The sequence below is a fragment of the Nannospalax galili genome, unplaced genomic scaffold (assembly GCF_000622305.1).
Source record: "Nannospalax galili isolate Female #2095 unplaced genomic scaffold, S.galili_v1.0 scaffold930, whole genome shotgun sequence".
In the NCBI taxonomy this organism is placed as follows: domain Eukaryota; kingdom Metazoa; phylum Chordata; class Mammalia; order Rodentia; family Spalacidae; genus Nannospalax; species Nannospalax galili.
Window position 1 is genome coordinate 1,706,088 of NW_008329328.1, and position 22,207 is coordinate 1,728,294.

Consider the following 22,207-nt stretch of genomic DNA (forward strand, 5'->3'; position numbering starts at 1 on the left):
CTTGTGTATCACGTGGTCCGTAGATAGCCTTGGTTTCAGAAGTGGTCTAGTGCCAGTGTTGTGTCATGGCGGATGGAAAGAGGGGCCAGGGCAGTCATGGTTTCTGCCACCAGTTGAGGGAGTCTGACTCCCCCATATCCCCCCCTGGGAAAGCAGTTGAAGCACCGCCGGGAAGCAGGTGCTTTCCCTGTCAGTGGTGGTCCCTCCCATCTCTGCCTCATATCCTGGCTGAATTGACTTAATTGTAATTACCAGAGCTCTCGGATAATTTCATACATAAGGGAATTTATCTGGAAATTAGCTGGAGAATATACACACTTCAGTATGACAGCCAAGAGAAGGAAGAATCACTAAATGACTAACCGCTTAGTTGATAAAAACAACTTTTCTCTTGACCTTGAAGTTAAAATATTGGTGGCATTTTCATATATATATAATTCTTTGTAAGAGTCATACCTTGATAGGACGTAAGTTTGTTTGGTTTTTGGTTTTTTGAGACAGGGTCTGGAACTGGCTATATAGAGTAGGCTGACCTGGAACTCACAGAGATCTATCTGCCTCTGTCTCCCAAGTGCTGGGATCAAAGGCCTGTGTCACCACGACGAGCTGATACAATGTATTTTGATCATATCCATCCACCACTACTTCCTATAAGAAGAATGACCAAGAAACTTAAAAATGTATGCTTTCTAACTTTAATAAAACTTATTCAATGCACAAAGATACTTTGCCAGCCTCTAAATGTATATCTATATTAGAGAAAAAAGAAAATGCAGGCAGTTATAGACTCTTAGAAGATGTAAATAAATACATAAGTACCATCTCCAAGATGTTTTATTAATTGAAACAAGTAATGTGTTCTCTTCCTATGTAACAGTGCTTTTCTGGTCTCACTGTGATTCCCCATGGTGAGATGGTTTTACATCCTAGCTGAGAACATCATTCTTTAAAAATATGAAATAAGGTTTTATAGACCAGGCGTGGTGGTATATGCCTTTAATCCCAGTACTTGGGAGGCAGAGGCAGAGGCAAGTGAATCTCTGTGAGTTCAAGGCCAGCCTGGTCTACATAGTGAGTTCCAGGGCAGCTGGGGCTACATGGAGACCCTGTCTCAAAAAGACAAAAACAAACAAAAAACCCAAAAAATTAAGGTTTTATGAAATTAAATTGAATTTTTTGGGGAAGGGGGTTTTGTGTAACTGTGGCTAATCTGGAACTCTCTTTATAGACCAGACTGACCTGGAGCTGACAGAGATCTGCCTGCTTCTGCGATCCTCATGCTGGGATCAAAGAAGTGTGCTACTATGCCTGGCATTAATTTGAAGCCTTCAGGGCAGAACACTTTTGATTCACTGCTATGATCAGTTTATGATTATTTTTAATGCTAAGTGATCTACACACACACACTCTCTCTCTCTCGCTCTCTCTCTCTCTTTCACACACACACACTCATACTCACATTCCCATTCCCATAATGAAGCCCATAATGAAACCCATTATTTTGCATGCTAACTTATGAAACTAGTAATAACATTGGGCTGGGTACATGACCTAACAAGTAAAGTAAAGCACTTGCCACCAAGCTGACAGCCTGAGTTTGATCCCTGTGTCCCACATGGTAGAAGGACAGAACTGATTCTTGCAGGTTGTCCTCTGACCCTCACCTGGATGCCCACCCCCACACTAAATTAAGGTAATAAAAATTTTTAAATTGTAACAATAGCAACAGCAACAAAAAGGTGACAAGCAAGTTCACACCGCCTCTCCTGTCACTTCACACTGTTCCCTGGAGGCTCTTCCTGCCTTTGCTACTTGAGTGGCCTTTCTCTTGACACAGTGGATATCTGTGCCACCTCTCAGTCCAGTTCCTCCTCTCACTGAGGCTCAGCATCACAGGGAGAATTTTTATGGAACTGAGAAAAGAAGTTTAGAAAACGGGCACTTCGTTTTTAAAGTGAATTCATAAGACTTTTCCTTTCAATTTTCAAGTTAGAACTAACATGTAAATTACTTTGGGGAGTTTAAAAAAAGTTTTGTTTGGAATTTAGCCATGTCCATTTTATCTTGTTTGAAAACAACTTGTTTTATGAAAAGTATTTTGAGTAGAGATGAATCAATGTCTTTTTTTTTTTTTCCCTTAATAGGTTTCAAAATGGAAAATTTTGATGCATCACTTAGTATCTATTTCAGGGCACTACTGGGCCCACGAGGTAAGGTGGTTTTGCTCATCTTCTGTGACCCCCCTCCCATGCTCTTTATAGCCACTTGTAAATATTGCATGAGGAGATCTTAAAAAATGTTTTCTATGATGTGATCAAAACTTTATCTCAGGTAATGAGGGACGTGGTGAGATTCTCTGTTAGCTAGGTGCTGTCCCCTGGCTCTTGGGACAGAGACTCAGCTGCTGGGGGTGTCCCTCTGTGACTTCGGCACAATGCTTGTAGTCTGTAAATACTACCAACTTAACCATAATTTGTAGTAGTAAGCTTTTCTTAATCTTGAGTCTCTAAAAGAAACCTCTTTCCAAAATACACAGCTGTCTGAGGGTTAGAAGCTATCTCCCTTGCACAATTTTAAAGGCTTCTCCATTTAAAAACTGGGTCTGGATGTGTTGCCCAGGCCTTGAATCCCTGGGCTCAAGCGTTCTTCTTACCTTAGCCACCCAAGTGCTAGCCTATAGGTGTGTGTCACCACACCCGACTGTGAATATGTGCATACAGCACTGAGCATGTAGGCAAGTGCTCTGTCATTGAACTGAATGCAGGTAAGCCTTTACGGGCCTTTTCTTCTCTTTAAAATTTAATTTTTAAAATTATATTTGTTTTAACTTATGCTAATTGTACAAAGTCATGAGCTTCATTTTGACATCTCCATACATCTGAATAATGTACTTGATCATATCCATCCCCTCTGAGACCCTCTCCATTGCCACCTCCTCTTGGCTTATCCTTTTCCACTTCCCAGTAATACTTTAAGGGGTTTATAACTCATTTTGCTTCATGTGCACTTCATATATATGTACCTGAAATACCTTTATTGCTATTAGTCTTTATTATTATTATTTATTTACTATTTTTATTTGATGTTATGAGTGTATTGCCTGCATATATATAAGTACACCCATGTTGTACATTGCCCCCAGAGGTCAGAAGAGGGTGTCAGATCCCCTGGAACTGTAGTTAAGGACAGTTGTTAGCTGCCCTGTGGTTGCAGAGAATCAAACCTAGGTCCTCCACAAGAGCAGCCAGTGCTCTTAACCACTGAGCCATCTCTCCAGCCCTTTTATCTTTTTGAAAGCAAACTAGCTCCTCTGGCCTTTTTAATGTCATCTATACTGCCTTTTAGTGTCTTTAGAGAGAAGAAACTTTTTTGATTCACAGTAATATGTTAGATGTCCATCCTGTGACAAAATACTTGGGAAAATCAACCTCAAGGAAGAAAGGTCTATTTTGGCTCACAGTTTTAGACATCTCGGTCCATGATCTCTTGGCCTTATCATTTTGGGCTTGAAACAAGGCTGAACATCATTGCTGGAAGAGTGTGGCAAAGCAAAACTGCATCTCAGTGGCAACCAAGAGGCAGAGAGTGAAAGGACAGGCCCAAAGACAAGATCTGCCCTCCAAAGGAAAGCTGCATTGACCTGCATTCTTCACCTAGGCCCCATCTCCTATAGTTTTCACACCCCTCACTCCCCCATAGTCCATTCAGTAATGAGACCATCAATTGATTCATCCTCTGGTAACATCAGAGACCTTCTAGTCTAGTCACTTCCCCAAAGGCCTACCTCAGAACATTGCCATATCTGGGAACAATCCTGCAGCATGTGAGTCATTAGGTGACTTTCCCAATCCAAACTGCAACAGAAAGAGTCACTGAAAAACCACAGGTAGCTTTTAGGCAGATAAAAGGGTTCTTGGTTTCACTCGTGTTTTTTAAAACACAGAGAAAACAAAAGAACCTCACCTACCAGTGTGTCAGAGGTAAAATGATGTTTGGTAACATCTGTGATAAGCTTGGTCTAATCAGGTACAGTCTCTTGGCTACATTGAAATTGAAGTGTACATGACTAGCCATAGTGATACTAAGCTTAACTTATACTACAGTGAACCTTGATCAGTTATGCAAAGGTACATTGAAGGATACCCATTACAGTGTTGTTAAGACCGCCCATCAATCAGGAACAGGTTAAATAAAGTATGGCCAGTTGAAAAGAACAGGTAGTTTGGGAATGGTTGAAAAAAACTGTATTGTAACATTCAGGAAACTGAGGCAGAAGAATCAAGAGTAACCCTAGCCACATAACAAGTTCCGGGCCAGAGCAAGGTGTCTAGCAAGGCACAGAATAAGCAACAAATCAGATCCATCAGCCTGTGCTCAAGTTGAGACGGTGCCTTCTTGCTAGACTGTGAGAGACTGAAAATCCAACTCTTAATTGACTAAAATAATGCTAAGAATTATTACTTTGTGAGGAAGGGCAGCTGCTGTGTTATTTCAAGGGTCTACATTAACTAAAAACCGCTGGTCTTGTCTTTTTCTACTTTACCACCCTAACCTAAGCAGCCCTGTCCTCAGCACAGCCACCGTCATGATGATCACAGCTCCAGGCACAGCACACCCAAAGCAGGAAGAACACATTTATTTATTGCTTGATTGTGAGACTGAAGAAAGCTTTCAACTCGCTTATCCCTAAAGACTCAGGGACTAAAGTTCTTCCCTGTATCCGGATGTTTCTGAACTGGCGATTCTGAACTTGGAGCATTAAGCCACCATGGTTGCCTAGATCCCTAGGGATTCTTTGCCTGGGGTTGGGCTTGGGACCAACTGCCATGGCAGCACCCCTAGGAGTAGAAGGAGGATGGGTCCTTGCTGATATGTGGGAATGAAGATCTGCTACAAAAGCAAGGTGCACAACAGAATGTTAGGTGAAATGCATGTGTTCATTTTGCTCATGATACATGTACGCACTAAAGATGTAACCATCTGTTCCGTGGTAAGGGGTACCTTCCTTTCTCAAAATAGACAGCTAAGGCCTAAGGCCTCGAACTGAGAACCAAAGGTGTTAGGAATCCCTTTACTGAGATTTCTGGGGTCAGTCACTTCCCTGAAGGACTTCTGAGAACTACCAGTTCTTAGAACTGACAGTACCTCCCAGGTGCCTAGCCTAACTGACAGGGTGGATGTGGAGGGAGCATCCTTCTGAGCCAAAGAAAGCAAGCCATGAAAGGCATACTGGGAACAGAGTGCACAAAAGGAAGACTGGCAGTTCCCTGAAGTGAGCATGTGTTTTATTGGGCCGATTCCTCCTCCCTGCAAGATCAAAGGGGAACATGAGGGAGAGAAGCAAGACAGAACCGTCAGTGCACGGGGCTGTTGGTTGTTATTAGCAGCTACTTGGGCCTGGTTTGTTTTTTTTTTCTCTTTCTCGTCCCTACCAGGGGGAGAAGATAGAGTGGGGTGTCCTTGTCTACTCCAGAAGCTCTCTTGGATCATCGTGGGTCTCTCAGGCTCTTACAGTGCTGTAACTGTCTGTAGGCACTGTCTGACCGTGGCTGAGACAATAGTGTATTTGTTTTGACTTACTGTTCCTCTGCTGCTGTCTGCTATACTCACAGCACACTCCGTCTTCCAGTAAGACCCCTAACCTGTCCAAAGGGCACATTGCTTGAGCCTGCACATGCTAGGCACATGCTGGGTACTCCTGAGGTGAAGGACTTTGGAATGCAGACTACCATTTCATGGGTCTCATGACCCCATATACAAGTCAACAGATCTAATAAACTTAGTGGAAAGTTTAGCTTTCTTCTTTTCTTTCAGATTTTTGAAAGCATGTTTTTATTCTTTTACTTGGCAAAAACCATGAGTAATAAATTATCTCAAATATATATATATATAAAAAAAAATATATATCAAGATTGACCTTATTTATATGTATTCTGCATTGTTAGGATTAGAAACAATATCAGGTGACTTCTGCATGTAGGTTATTGGTAGAGCCTAGGATGCACGCAGCCCTGATTTTAGTCCCTAGCATGCATAGTTTTATAAAATTTTGGTTAAAGGGGCTAGAGAAGTGATTCAGTGGTTGAGTCCATACTGCTCCTTCAGAGGACCTGAGTTCTGATCTTCCCACTTTCTTGGGCAGTTCACAACCACCAGTCCCAGGGGATCTGAGACCCACTGCTGGCCTCCATAGACACCTGCGCTCATGTGCACATATCCCCACATAGATATACACATAACTCATGAGTAAAAACATAAACAGTACTGGCTGTTCTTGCAGAAGACCCAGGTTTGAATCCTAGCACACACATGGCAGCTAACAACTATCTATAATTTCAGTTCCAGAGGATCTGATGCCCTTTTTTGTTCTCCTTGGGCACTGCATGACACAGGTGCACTTACATGAAGGTCTAACACTCATACACAAAATAAAAATAAACTTTAAAAAATTATAGCTAGAGAAATATTTTGTATGTTTTTAGAAGTTACAGTTCTTTTTATATCTATCTTAATCATTGCTAAATATTTTTCTTCTGATGTCTTTCAGATACGAGAGTAAAAGGATGGTTTCTTCTGGACAATTATATACCTACATTTGTCTGCTCTGTTATTTATTTATTGATTGTATGGCTAGGACCAAAGTACATGAAGAACAAGCAGCCGTTCTCTTGCAGGGGAATTCTGGTGGTATATAACCTTGGACTTACCTTGCTGTCTCTCTATATGTTTTATATGGTAGGTCAGTGGTTAAACATGATTCCTTTCACTGAACTGTCCTGAATTGTGTCCCTAAGTGAGGAAAAGGCACCTACCCTGTATGGGGATGGAACCAGGAAACAAGTCTATTAATGGCATTTTGAGTAGATTTCAAAATTGATTTTTTAAAAAACCAGAGTTATTTGTACAAATGTCCTCCTAATATCTAAAGTTGAAGCCTTTGCTGTTGATTTTATGTTGCTTATGTTTCATGTGACATCTAGAACTAAAGTAAATATCTTTAGAAACATTCTTATGCATGCAAAATACAGGTGGGAAAATGAGCAAAACGAGAAAAGCAGATCTGTGCTTGGTAAATGCTTAAGTCCTTGATAAATGCTTGTTTCTAGAGGGGGAGGAGGAGGAGGGAGGAGGGAGGGGGGAAGGAGGGGGAGGAGGAGGAGAAGGAGGAAAGTAGCTGGTACAACGATACTTGTGGCAATTCAGTCTATGTTCTGATCTAATAACTTGCTAAATTTCACAAGTCTTTCTTCTGTGTATATTGTCTGTACACAGCATGTGCTACATGAGGACTTTCACACATGTACACATTATGTGTTACAGATTGATTTTGAAAGCTAAGCTGCACGGATGGTAAGAGCCTTATTTAGGTTTTTATTGGTCTGGGTGGCTTCAGGTCTAATTAGTTCTTTTGTATGATGAGAATGTTCAAAATTAGATATTTTGGCTTCAAAAGTAAATATTGTAACTTAATAAGAAAAAAACAATCCGAATCAATATTTCGGTTCTCTTTCTTTCCTGCAAGGGATAATAATACAGCCTCTAAAGCTAGGAAGAGAAGGGAAATTTGCCCTCCACAGTAAGCACACTTTCTGTATGTTTGTAGGGAATGAGATTTTCCAGGTTCACAACACTAACCTCTTGCTAAATACTCTTGAGCAGAGACTTGAGCTGATCTACAGTGAACACATTCAGGTTTATTCAGGCATTATCATGGCTTAATCTCCAAGAAGTGGAGAGGTAAAACGAGCATGAAACTGAAAGTTAGTGTTTAGTGCTGAACGTGAAGTCTCCAGGAGCCTCGGGCTGCAGCAGAGATTCCCTGGCTCTGTGTGACTAGGTGTGTGAGCTGCTAGGGGTCATGTGACCATTGGAGGCACAACAGCTCATGGGTCTGTCTTCTATCTATGTACTCTCAGCTAAGGTGTAGAATTTATGACTGGGGTAGTAGCACTAGCATTGCTTTTATGTTTAACACTGCAAGAAATGCTTACAAACCCTCTTTTGCTTTTTTCTGTCCTATTCTAGAATGAAGGCAGTTTAATTAGCCTCCGGGACGGAGATTACAGAACTGGAGGCAGGGGCAGTGCACAGGTGTGACTACTGGCCCCAGCCTGGGCACAGCACTCAGTTCTCGAGGGACAGAACCACAGCGGCTTGTCAGGTTCCAGAGCAAACTGTTTATTCATGCATAATTGGTAGATGATAGAGCCATTTCTTTAAGGAAGCTTTCATAGACTTACTATTTTACGTAGTATATTCTAGAGAAGATATTTAAGAGAATTAGCTCTTAGAGAACTTATTTGCCTTAGATGTTTCATAAGCCCTAGAGATACGTCATAATTTAACCTCTTACACAGTTACTTCTGTGGTAAAGGAGAGAAGAAAAAAGCTGACGGTCTGCCTGTTTGAGTAGGGGGTATTTGAGTAGGGGGTTCTTAAACCCTGTGAGCAAAAGCTCGGGTTTCTTCTGTCAGATGGTGAGAGTGGTGGATGTTCAGAACACTAAGCCCTGCAAGGAATACACAGAGGAGGAAAATCATACTTTTTTTTAATATTTTAAAAAATTTATTATTTTTATTTTATGTGTATGCGTGTATTGCCTGCATATAAGTAAGTGCACCCGTGTGGTGCAATGCCCGTGGAGGACAGAAGAGGCTGTCGGATCCCCTGGAACTGGAGTTATGGACAGTCGTTAGCTGCTATGTGGGTACTGGGATTCGAACCTGGGTCTTGTGCAAGAGCAGCCAGTGTTCTTAACTGCTGAGCCATCTCTCCAGCCCCGAAAATCACACTCTTAACTCATAAGTTTAGAGGACATGGGCAGTACACAAGCAGGCAGCCATTCCTTACGTTTAATCCTGTGTATAGAAATAGATTCAGATCTCAGATGCCTGAATGAGAGTAAGCCCCCAATGCTCTGAGTTGACGATTCTCTGATTTTGTCTTTGTTTCTGTATGCACATAAATCCGTCAGTGATACCACCACAGTGGCATGTCCCCTCTCAATTTTGGGGTTTCATTTCAGTTCCAGTTTTTCTGGAACTAGCAGTTTTACTCCACTGAATAACAAGACAGAGGGGTAGCCTTGGAGTTTTACAGGAGTAACCTGAAGAGATCGTGAGGTCCCTGAGGCAGTGTCATGAATGTTAGTCTCTACTTAACCTTCCTGCTTATCTATAAAATTAAGGTTATAAGGAATTTTAAAAGCAAATAAGTAGACATTGGTGTTTTTATTTAATTCTGTGACATAAATTGCACAACTTCTTTGACAAGTTCTTGTTGATATAAGGAAAATTAATGGTCGCTTAAGAAACAGAGCAGTCTTAAAAGAAGGGATTAGGAAGGAAATGAAAGGGAGGTCACCAGAATATTAAAATTAGAGGAATGAAAACAACTAAATCAGCTTTGAAACTGATTTCAAAATATAGAAGGAATATTAATGTGTTCATAGTTTCTACATTTGTTAGAATAAAAATTAAAAAGCAGTAAAGAAGTAATGAGTTTACTTATCCACTGATCTAGTGTTTATTTCCAGGAAAAAGATCATGGTTTTTAAGTTTGTATGAATAGTGGTGTGTATTAGTTTGAAAGTACAGAGTATTTTAGCCTTCTCTTGTCAAATAACATCCCAGACAGTGATGCAAATTTGAATATAAAATTCCAAGGTGTAGGAGCTAGAGAGACAGCTCAGTGGTTAAAAGCACTGGCTATTCTTACAGAAGACCTGGGTTCAAGTTCCAGCACCCACATGGTAGCTAACAAAGGTCTGTAATTCCAGTTCCAGGGACTCCCCGGCACCTTCTTCTGTCCTCTGTGGGTTCACATGACATGTATGCACTTACATACATGCAGGCAATACACATAAAATAAAAATAGTAAGTAAAATATTTTTTTAAAAATCCAAGCTGTAGAAGAAATAGCTTCATGAAATTGCTCTTACAGCAAACACAAGTCTCATGTGCCTGCTACCCTCTGAGATTCACAGTGTTTCACCTGAATAGAAGCTCGCTGTCCGTGTCTGTCTTCTTATCCTCAGAGTCCTAAGGTGAGAACTTGGTGATGTGAGTTCTGATCCTTGACTTCTTGAATTAGGAAATGCCTAATGAGGCACGCCTATGGGTGTGTCCCAGCTACTTTTTGCAGAGGCTTTACTGCAGAGGGAAGACCCACCCTGAATATGTAGCATCATCCAGTGACTGAGGTCCCAGCCTTCTTCAAAGGGAGAAAAGAAGAAAGCCAGATGAACCTTGGCCTTCCTCTGCCTGCTTCCTGGTTGGAACAAGCCCCCTCACCCATGAAGGGATGTATTGTTACTTTTAGTCCAGTTTTTGGTTGCAAGAATGAGAAAAGTAACAACTACAAGCCCCTGCCTTTGTGATACCAAGTCATCGCTTACATAGTCTGTATATCTACATGCACTAGACTGAATTTCCTTGCCTAGTGAGCAAGCTATCAGAGGGACTTCTGATGCTTTGCACCAGTGTTTTCTCTTAGGCAGCTGCTCTGTTCTGACCTGGAGCCATTTTGATTTGTGGACTGCTCTGCCATTATGTCCGTGACCTCTGAGGCCCAGCACAGAGAGGATCTAACTGTGGTTTATTTTAATCCAAAAAAGAACGATTCTCTTGCTCAGCCTGTTTCACATACTGATCTTAGACTGTGCAGCAGCTGCTGAGTAAGCAGGATCAGCACCCCAGGGACACTGCACCCTGGGGACGCTGCACTGAGAGGCCCCTCTGGAAGATGTGCTTGGACCTTACCTAGCCTGCCATGCTCAGCTCTGCCCAAACTTCACCAGTGCCAGTTCTTTCCACAGTTAGAAACTCCCTCACTTTCCCATTTCACTTTCAAAGACTCTGCATAGGATCCAGTACCTGTGAAGTCTGGAGAGAGCTAAGGGAGAGAAAGGACTTGGCTCCAGAGCCAGGATTGTTTTTTTATAGCCTCTTCGGCAGTTCTGCTCCCAGTGAGTATGATGTGCTCCTTTCAAATGAAATACCCTTGTGGTATGCCCGTCAACATCCCCTACCTCCCCCAACCCAGATTCACAGATCACTGGCTTATGAAACACCTGTAGTGAAAAGGTGCCCTCCACATCTTTGCCATTGTTAATATGGCTTATTAGTCCACCAAATCTATGCTTGTATCAGAATAGGAAAAAAACAAATGCCAGAACCATATTTTTCTGCTATTTAGCAATCAAACACAAATTATAGGTTACATAATTTAGTATGTTTCTTCCCTCATAGTTGGAAATGTATGTTGTGAGTAATATGGCCAAGTACCTTTCAAATATTCAGAATATTTAAATGAAATATTTGAATATTGAATGAAAAAAGATTAATGTCTGGGTAGATACACCTGGCTTGGCATAAATCCAAGCTTAATCTTCCTCTTTGAATTTTTAAATTTTAAATTGTAATCTAGAATTGTCCTAAAACCTTTAAAGTCACTATCACATAAATATTTATGTACCTAAAAAATGTTATTGGGGCCTGGAGAGATGTCTCAGCAGTTAGGAGCACTGACCGCTCTTGTAGAGGATCCAGGTTCAATTCCCAGCACCTACCTACATGGCAGCTATGAACCATCCTTAACTCCAGTTCCAGGGGAATCCGAAGCCCTCTTCTGACCTCCATGGCATTGCACAACACGGGTGCACTCACATACGTGCAGGCGATACACTCACACATAAAATAAAAATAATAAATAAAATATTTTTTTTAAATGTTATTTCGTTGGGATTTTTGTTGTTCTTGTTTAAATAGGAAAACATGAAGCTGAGGTGGGGTGGCTCAGTGGTAAACTGAGGGCTCACCATGTATGAGACCCAGTGTTCAGTCTTCATCATTTAAGTAAACTTTGAAACATTACAGAAATGCATCTACAGTCATTTCACAGATGCACCTTTCTTTAAAGTTCCCTTTTCTTTTTTATACTTTTGCTACACATGTACACGTGACCTATAGAGTATATTTTGAGGTATTTTGTGAAAAAATTGGATCAATGGTATAATTTTGTTGTTTGTTTGATTTTTAGCCAGGTCTCCCTGTAGCTTCACTGATCTGGATCTTACTAGATAGATCAGGTTGGCCTTGATCTCAGAGATCCACCTGCCTCTGCCTCCCTAGCATTAAAGGCATGTACCACCATGCCTCACAGTGCTCTGTTGAAATTTTTTATTTATTTATTTTTAATTTATGTGTATAAGTGTTATGCCTGCATATGTGTAAGCGCACCTGTCATGCAATGCCCACAGAGGACAGAAAAGGGTGTTGGATCCCCTGGAACTGGAGTTACAGACAGTTGTTAACCACCATGTGGGTGCCGAGATTTCAACCCAGGTCTTCTACAAAAGCAACCAGTGCTCTTAATCGCTGAGTCATCTTTTCAGCCCCCTCATGTGCTCTTTTATTGATTTATTGTGGTTTTGGTTTAAACGATCATGTATCTTTTACTTGCTTCTTTCTTCATTCAATAATAGGAAACAGGGTAAAGGTGTGCATGTGCCAGTGAGCTCCATACTAAAGTATTTACTCAACAGTTGTTTTTAGGATAGTGTCTCCTGAACTCCAGATTGGCCTTGAATTCCCTCTCTAGCTGAGGACTCTTAGACCTGTGTCTATCTTCCAAGTGCTTCTATGAAGTCATATGCCACCAAGCCCAGCTTTAAAATATTCGTTAAACAATTTTTTCAGTGGCTGAGGAGATAGCTCTGTTGTTAAAGTGCTTATTGTATAAACATGAGGACCTGAGTTCAGATCCCCAGTACCCATGTAAAAGCCAGGCATGGAAGCATACATGTATAACCTCAGCATTGGGAGATTTGGTGGGGGGGTCGTCTGGAAACGGAGGATCCCTGGAACTGAACTGAATCAAGCTCCATTCAATGAGAGATCAAAAAATAATAAGATGGAGAGCAGTGAGGGAGATACCCATTGTCAGCCTCTGGCTTCCACATGGACGCTTGTACACACACACACATGCACACACCCAGGTGAACATGTGCAAACACTACACACAGAAAAGCTTTTCTTGCTGGGGATGTGGCTCATTTGGTAGCATGTTTGCTGCATGCACAAAGCCCTGGGTTCAACCACCACTACATAAAACTGGTGGTTCACACCTCTGATCCTAGCACTCTCAGGGTGGAGGCAGGAGGAGCAGAGGTTTGTAGCTATCCTGGGCTGTACAGCAGTCTCAAGGCCACCCTGGTGTACATGAGACCCTACCTTTAAAAAAAAAAGAAAATCTTAAATTTTCTACATCCCTGAGATCATGCATCTGAAATGACGATTGAATCTGTTAAATTTCTTAACTTCTTTAAAACAGGAAGGTGTGTTGAATGTCTTAGCTAAGCATCCCATACTGGCTTTGCTGGGGTTACCTCAGATGAATGTGTCTTCTCCCACATGACTGAAAGATTTTGGAAGGACTTGAATTCAAGCTGGTCTTCTCTTTTCTAAAGAATAACTTGGGGGTGGAGATAGGAGAAGTGTTGTTCACAGGTAGGCGCCGATGGTGTTAGAGTTTGAGTGCACTGTGTGATGTCTGTTCATCATGAGCGGCCTTTGCTTTGGGTAGGTCACCATGCTATCAGGCCAGAGACTTATACTGCCTGTTTTTGTTTCCTCCTTTGAAAATCATGATGCTGCTTCATTGGAAAGATGAAAGACGCAGTGTGTTTGATGGGCTGGCTGTGTTGCTGGAGCTTCCTAGCCTCTAATTGAAGGGCTGTTAAGTACCTCCCCAGGAGCCTGGGAGGCACCTCCAGGCTCTGTCTTGCAAGGTCCTCTGATGTGACCCTAGAGCAGTTGTTTTGGAAGCATTATAGTCTAAACTGTCTTGTTTTCTTTTGCTTCAGGCATTCCTAAAATAAATATATTATTGCGAGAAAATAGGATTTGGAAAAACACTCGAATGATCTATTAATTGATTGCTGGGATTTTATGAAATAAGTGTTTTGTTCGCCAGAATACTTTGAAATGGGTATTTGCTCTTTGGCTTTTTTCTTATTTAACAGAGGTGTAGAGAAGTTCAGTCTTGTAAGAAAGATCTCCAGGCGTGTCCAACCTTTTGACATTGTCACATGACATTGTGAACCTTGGGTGAAAAAGTCTCATGTTTTAAATAAGTTTGTGCTTTTGTGTTGCAGTCATAACTATTCTGGGACCTATGACTGTAGGTCATTGCCTAAAATGCTGGTCACTTTTTGTTCCCATACAGCTGAAATTCCTTGCTCAGAAAAGCATTCCCAAGGGATTATAAAGAAGCAGTACTTCCCCCTCAGTTTATCTGAAGTGCTCCTGAGAAGATTGCACTCACTGGAGAGATAGGAAGTGTGCAGCCCACAACCCAGGGGGAGGGAGGGAAAGATGTAGCATGCACACCCTACACCCCACTTCTCACCCACACCAAGAGTGAGGGGGAGGGCATGCCTTTGGCAGAGAGGAAAGCAAGCCTTGGCCCTCCTGCTTCAGATCAACTCAGCAGCCCTTTGGGGACTTGACTTTGCAGCTGATGTAAGAAGGTATAGGGACTACAAGTTCTTGATTAAACCAGACTTTGCAAAGAAAGACGTAAGTAGGCTGAAATGAAAAGGACACTTTGGACACTTCCTGTTTCCATACAGGTTGTGGACCTTCAAACATTGAAGCAGAAATATCATACATTTGACTAGACACATAGGAGACTTACATGGTACCTCCCTTATGCCAAATCCTGGACTTCTCATTTAATGTTCATCCTGGTATATACCCTTTCACAGAGGGAAAGTTCTAAGAAGTGAACAGTAGGAAAAGACAGCCAGGGCAGGGGCTGGTGCTTAGGAGATGCCAGGCATACCTGCTTCAGGTTCGCCTGTTTGCTCTGTTCTAAAGACTTGTCAAGTGTACAGACGCTGTCCTTGTGGCTTAACCAAGAGGCATGCCTTCATCTGGAGTCCTGGTCATAGGGAGAAAACACTTCTAAAGGGCGTAGGTATGAGAGTGTCTTCACAGGCTTCATTTTGCTCTGGACTTGAGAGATTTGAAACTGGAAGCTGCTATGGTGATTTGAATGAGTGCCCCCCACCCCCACTCCCTGTAGGCACTAAGTATTTGGACACTTGGCCCAGTTTGTGGCACAGTTTGGGAAGGATCATGGAACCTTTGGAGGGTGTGGCCATGCTGGAAGGAAGCACGTCACTGGGCACAGGCTTTAAGACAGGTTTAAGAAACCATGTCAGATTTCCAGTCTTGCTGTTCTTCCTGTGCCTGCTTGAAGATACGAGTATTCAGCTTTGTGCTCCGGTCACCTCTGCCTTCCCTGCCTTTATAGGCTCTCTCTCTGGAACCATAAGCCAAATAAACTCTTCCTTCTATAAGTTGCCTTCATCACAGTGTTTTATCACAGCAACAGAAATGTAACAATACAGCTACCTCCTCAGATTTGACTCCTGTTCATAACAGCAATGCGGAAAGTGGCCTATTAAACCTTAGAGGAAATAGATACTTTTGACTTTGAAATAGCTGATGATTAATTCTAAACAAGACCTCTGCTAAGGATAAGGAGACAGGTAGAGGTCCAATTTCTCCCCAACATCCTTCATGGGTAGAAGATCCTGCTGTGCTCTTGCTAAGGATTCAGTATCATGCAAGGAAGGTCAAAGGAACCTGGAACCACTGTGTGAGGCACACAAGAGTCAGAGTTCCAGTGTGCCAGTCCCCAGAGCACACTAGTGTGGATTGAGAAGGTGTGTGACATGAGTACACCGTGCCATCTCTTTATCTCGCTTCCTTGGTTAAAGCACTCACTTCTACCAGATCTCAAAAAGAAAACCAAGCCAAAAAAACCTTGGCAACTCATACACAAGCAGGCAAAGCTGTGAGAAATGTGCTGGCTCTCAGGACTGTGTCAGGCCTTGGGGTGCAGTTGTATCAAGCCTGGAGGGTCTGTTTTCATTGCTTCTCACTTGTCTCTGCTTAGAGACTAAATACCCAGTAGCTTACCCAGCCCTTATCACTAAAAGCAGCCAGCCCTCTGACATCTTGAGGTGTTTGGGAAGAGTGAATGGGCCATGAGGACAGGCTTTCCAGTTAAACTGAGTGTTTCAGATGACTTTGTTTCTGGAGATGCTTGGTGCTATTCCAGACAGTGTCATGCTAATGGTCGAAAGCAAGGCTTAATGGGAAAGTCAGTGTTTACCAGTTCACTGGGTGTTTCGGCATCCGGGCCTCTGTGAGCACACACAGATTTTCTTCTTTCAATGAAAAGATACACAAAACCTCCATTGACTGTTGAATTTTTCTCCTAAGGAGAGGAGAAAGCTAGCTGTGTTTTAATGATAGCTCTTCACATGCCTCTGGCCTAATTAAGGTTTGCGTTACTCCAAGGAAGGAGAAAGCACCTATGGTCTGCAGTGGTATTGCCTGTATCTTGGTTCCTTGGGGAAAGCCATGTAAATAATTCTTTCTTAGTTGTCCTTGGAGCAAGCAAGTTGGCAGTGCGGGCGTGCTAAGGTAGAGGCAAGCTGTTGTGCCGTTTCTGATTCTGGAAGCTCCTCCTCTTTTGAGCTGATTCTCAGAGACCGAGGTAGACACTGGTTCTTTGTTTCAGTGCCTCACCTTGTCCTGTCACTGCCATGTCTGCAGACATGCAGCACGATGCATTTCTTACAGTTGACTAGAGCAGACTGTTGGAATACAGTCAGACCTGAGCCCTGAGCCCTGAGCAGCAGCGACAGGGACTCTGTAGCACCCAAGGAAAGGTCAGCTGTTTGCAGTGAGTCCCTGGGCCCACTGCATGGGCACCCCAGTTCCTTTGACAGTAGTGAAAGGCGTAGAAACCTCCAGTACTGCCCCATTTGTGGAGATTCTGTACAGACAAACTTTAGTCTTAGTGTGTTAAGGTATTCTGTCCTTTCTGAGAAAGGTTTTCCTCTTATGAATAGGATTGAGAAGCCTGTCATAAAATTCTAGCACCTTTAAAATACTGTCTGGCATTTTTAATTTCTCTATTTTCAATGCAGAAATGAACTGCAGTTCCTCCCTCCCCTCCCGCCAGCCTTTCTCTATTTCACTGTTTCCTGCAGATGAAACTTGATGCTTGCATTTAGAGGAAAGAGCACAGTGCTTTGAACTTTTGTCATCAGTTTCACAGTATTTGCTTAGCACCCTCCTGTGCACAAGTCTTGTGCCAAATCTGTTGACCCAAGAGTGAAGGTCACCACCACCCCCAAAAAAACCAGAGAACCAGGCACCTCATTAACAAAGCCTCAGAAGGAGCAAAGGGGCAAATACAAGAGCTCCTAGAAGGATGGGCTTACAGGAAGAAGAGACTTCAGACTGCAGGGCTTAAGGGGGCGGTCATGAAGAAAGTAGACTCTTGACTGAACTTGGAAAGGTGGATAGGATTTTTAGAGTGGGAGACTGAGGCACCAAGAGACAGCATTCTAGTTGATAAGAACATTTATTATTCTCATCCAGTGAGCCATGCTAGATGAGATAAACAACTTCTCCTGACATTCTGAAGCTGGAACATTCCTGTCCCACTTGAGTGAGGCACCTGAGGCTTAAAGAGATGGAAATACCACACCCAGCCACACACACCCCCCCACTTGTCATTGTGAATTTGATGGGCCAATGGAAACTGCGTTCCTTCCCTTTGACTTCAGTGGTGCCTAGGAAAGATGTGTTTAGAGAAAGGAAAGAGTAGAGGTTTGCAGTGAGCTGGGAAGCTCATTGTAGATCATGACTGATAGAGCACTGAGCCGGGAGTTGGGGCTTTGTCATGAGGCAACAGCAATTCTCTCAAGGATTTTAAACAGAATTATTGCATTGAGAGGCCGCAGTGGCCCCAGCAGCAGTGGTTGGTGGCAGTCACAGTGGAATGTGGTGACTTCAGGTGGAGAGGAACGGTAGGCTTGGGCGAAGAGAAAGGCCAGAACCTGAGCAGCTTCTGATGTGTGTGGATAGCTTATGCTTTAGCACTGGAAGAACGCACCACCCAGTGCCCACATTGAGCTCTTCAACCTCCAGAGGTAACATTTTATGTGGCGACTTTTTTTTACTCTTTTATTCCCGGCCATATAGGAAAGAACCAGTAAGATTCGGGGTTCATTAGAGTCAAGAAGGTTGTCTCACTTGGATTCCTTAGGAACAGAAATGAAAAGTTAGCATGTGTCAGGAGGGTCCAGGCTTGGTTCACAAGAGCCAGTCATTCTGCCCATTCTTGGGACAGAGGGGCCTGCAGAATGCAAGGAAGCATTTGTCCTCTTCCCTAGAGAAGCCCCTCCCCTGCAAAGGTAGACTTGATTGCAGACTTCTGTACTGTTTGTGCATACACATAGTCAACCTGTTATAAATGGGTAAAGGCAAAAGCATTCCAGGATACCAACATGGTAGCTAGGGAAACAATAGTGGTAGGGCCTAGAATACGACCTTTTTTTTTTTTTGATAGGGTCTCATTATGTAAGCCCTGCCTGACCTGGGCCTGGAACTTGCTATGCAGATCAGGCTGGCCTGGAACTTTGAGATCCACCTACTTCTGCCTCCCAAGTGCTGGGATTAAAGGCCAAAAATGCCATTTTAAAGATACTAAAATTTCAAAAGAGGTGGCTCCAGTGGCCACCTACTATACAATCTGGGTGATTCTCTTGCCTTTCACTGACAGCCAACAGGTCATCCATAAGTACTTCCTGCCCCCAACCTATATCATCCTCATCCCACTGGCTTCAAGCCTCCTACTGCTTTAGTTTGTGGGATTATTCATTGCCTATGTGATGCTGAGAGCCAGAGGGTGGCCAAGTCCTGGGGGTTGGAACCAGCGACCCCCGCGGAGTGATGATTGGGGATGAGTAAGCACGCCTTTTGCCAGCCCACTCCGCCCCAATATGCAACAGGTAGTCAGGCAGGGACTCATTTATTGCAGGTGTTACAAAGCTTATAAAGGCACCTGGAAATCCCCTCCCCCCCGAGGGTGTATCTTAAGGATGATCACACGCTGATCATGCACTCCTCAGCAGTGCGGAAGTATTCTTCAGACTTTCAAAGCAAGCCAAGCCGCGCCCCCAGTAACTTCCTTTCAGACCTATGCAAGGTGGGGCCTTTAGGTCCCCACATATCCCCCTTTTTATTTTTAAGGCTGGGCTGACTTTATTTCACGGGTTACCCACCTCATAGGCGGCTCCCTGAGGAGAGATGGCTATCTCCTTCCTTTAATACATTTTTGCCTGTCTTAGGTTGTATCACCTCTGATCAAGCCTTGCCCATCATTGGATCATGCACCTGGCCATGTGCATGTCCTGTCTTAGGAGTACTTGTCATGGGACATCTTACCCGTCGGTAATGCCAGCCCATGACAGTCTTAGTCTCTGCCTAACTCAGTTAGCCAAGCATGGGCAACTGGAGGGGTTCCTGGGGAAGTCCGTAATCATGAGGAGGTGGGCCATGGCAGTTCCAAGGGTCCTCTGTCACCGAATTATCTGGTAAAGACACTTAAAGATAGCATTATCAAGAGAAACAAAGCCAGTCATGGTGTAGGACAAGTTGAAATACTTCTGAGACCATGTTCCTTTTAGCAAATCAGCCAGTTGTCAGAGGCTGACTGGCAATGAAGCCAAGGAACTGGATCCTTCACCTCAGATGGATATAAATAAAGAGAGGAATTTTGTCTCATGAACTATTGTCCTTGGACTGTCATGCTTGTCAGTCGGATCCTGGCCTACCCACTTAAGGTTTTTCACAGGCACCCATATGGGGTTTGACTCTCCTGTAGGGTAGACACACCCAAAGCCTCAACCCATGGTTAACAATGGATCTGGGCCTCTCCATTGTCCTGTGATGGGGTCCTTCCATCTTACCCGTACCTCAGGTCTCTGCTCCTGTCATCCCCAATGCTTCTGAAACCAGGATTCCAACTGATTTTTTTGAAAATTAAAAACATTAATAGTGAATAAGGCCATACCCAACTGTTGGTGGGGGCTTATTCCCCCTTTTTGGTTTTGTAATTGAATTTTTAGGTTTTGATGATTTTGTTCTATAATGGCTTGACCTTGGGGATTGTAGGGAATTCCTGTATTGTGTTGAATTCCCCAAAGTGAGAAGAAATCTTGTAAATTTTTACTCACAAAACACAGTCCATTATCAGTTTTAATTCTTTGGGGCAATCCCAACATAGCAAAGCACTGGAGAAAATGAGACTGATCATGTTTAGACTTCTCTCCTGTATGAGCGGTAGCCCAACAGGCATGTGAGAATGTGTCGATGAACACAGAAATATACTTAAGCTTTCCAAAAGGAGCATAGTGTGTGACATCCGTTTGCCACAAGGAATTGGGCTTGAGTCCCCTGGGGTTTACCCCTGGCTGTTTCAGAGGCGGTACCTGTACACAATAAGCCATCTTGTCTGCCTCTGCATTGCCTTGGGATAAAAGCCTAGGCAATCCTTGGTGCCCCCTAAGATGCTGTAAGAAGATAGGGGCTTCTCTCTCTTTAAGGAGCATACGAGTCTGAATACTGTCAGAACGCAACGGCCATGAGTTCCTTGAATTGAGCTGCTTTTTGGTTTCTCCACATCTGCCACAGTCAGTGAAAACATTGTAGGCTTTACTAAGGGCTCCCTCGGCGGGATTTGGTGAGTGCTGCTGCCGGAGGGGCTGTAGCACCCCAGGGGTGGGGCGGTTCACCGGCCACCAGGAACGGACGGGGCAGGGCCCCTCCCCGAGCCACCTTCCCCAAACCAGGCCTTTTCAGCCGTCGGTACACTGCCAAAGGTGGTTTTCTTTTGTTTTGTTTTTCAAATGTGCCTGGCGGCCGCTGTACAACCCCCACCCAACTTTTGGACCCGCGCCGGTCGTCAGCCGGGACAGTGCCCCACCCCCTGACCCCCTCACTTGTTAGTTCAAGGCGGGTGGGATGGGCGGCTTTCACCACCAACCCCAATGTGCTCCACTCTGCCCCACCCTTCTGCCCAGGAGGCTCTGAAGCTGGCCAGGGCATGCCGGAGGTGCCACTTGTTACTTTGGCCACTTTTGGTTTTACTTCTGTTGCAGTTTTGCCTTCTTCCTCAAACCCTTCCCATGATTCCCATGTATCACCAGTAAAAACATTAGCCCCAAGTAGCCAGGGAGCCAAATGAATGGCCTCTGCCCAAACCTTTTGAGCTACGGGATCTGACAAATCCAATCCCCCGCTTTTAAGCATATCATCTCAGCACTTTAATGCTGGGTCTTCAAACTTAAAAGTTGTGTTACCCATATTTCGGGTCTTGCTTACCCCAAACCTCTTGATTGCCCCCAATCCATTTTCCTTCTTTCTTCTTTCTTTTCTTCTTTTCACCTTCCTTTGAGCGCCATGCTGAGTGCCAGTTGCCGGGGGTTTGAACCAGCGACCCCCGGCACAGTGATGGTTGGGGATGAGTAAGCACGCTGTTCGCCAGCCCACACCGCCCCCAATACCCAGGGACACTCAGACACAATGGGGAGGCTGGTCAAGCAGGGACTCATTTATTACAGGTGTTACAAAGCTTATAAAGGCACCTGGAACTCCCCCTTCCCCCCCCGAGGGTGTATCTTAAGGATGGTCATGCGCTGATCATGCACACCTCAGCAGTGCAGAAGTATTCTTCAGACTTTCAAAGCAAGGCCATGCCCCCAGTAACTTCCTTTCGGACGGACCTATGCAAGGTGGGGCCTTTAGGTCCCCACAGCCAAGAAGGCTCAGTGAAGGTCTAGCAGGGATGAGGCTGCTGGCGCCTTCTCCATATCTCAGGGTCCAAGTCTGCAAGGCAGTGCAGACATGGTGGCCCCCACCAGCTTGGCTGAAGCCCTCTTCTGGAGGTGGAGCTGCTCAGGACTAAGAGCCCCTCCTGTCTTGCTCACCCTTCCAGAAGCCTGAGGGGAGAACTGGCAAGTCTCCAGTTCACCCCCTTCATACTTAGGACCCAAACATTGCTTGTCCTGCCCACCAGAGTTAGGCTCCCTGTTTGGGTTGTGCTCTCTTGTCTCATCTACCCTTCCGTCACATACTGATGGACTTAACAGGTTCTTAGGCTACATATGACCTCCCCACCTCTCACTACTAGTCCTGCCCCTCCATGAAGGCAGCTCCTCGGAGTCTGACCCTGCCCAGTCTTCGTGAGGACTTCTGTACCTGGAAAGTGTGGTGAAAGATTGACAGGCCCCAGAACCACCGAAACAGGCAGAGGTATCAGTCCCATGCCTGGCCTG

General features: G+C 44.0%; 1 protein-coding gene across 2 annotated transcripts in view; it reads left to right on the forward strand.

Annotated features, from left to right (window-relative positions):
* The window catches only part of Elovl5 (ELOVL fatty acid elongase 5), an 83,183-nt gene that overhangs the window by 48,278 nt on the left and 12,698 nt on the right, over positions 1 to 22,207 (forward strand). For both annotated transcript variants that reach the window (XM_029565183.1, XM_008836548.3), the window contains exons 2-3: positions 2,145 to 2,210; positions 6,548 to 6,735. In XM_029565183.1, the coding sequence (XP_029421043.1) occupies positions 2,153 to 2,210; positions 6,548 to 6,735 (246 nt within the window). In that variant the 5' untranslated portion in view covers positions 2,145 to 2,152. The remainder of the gene's footprint in view (positions 1 to 2,144; positions 2,211 to 6,547; positions 6,736 to 22,207) is intronic.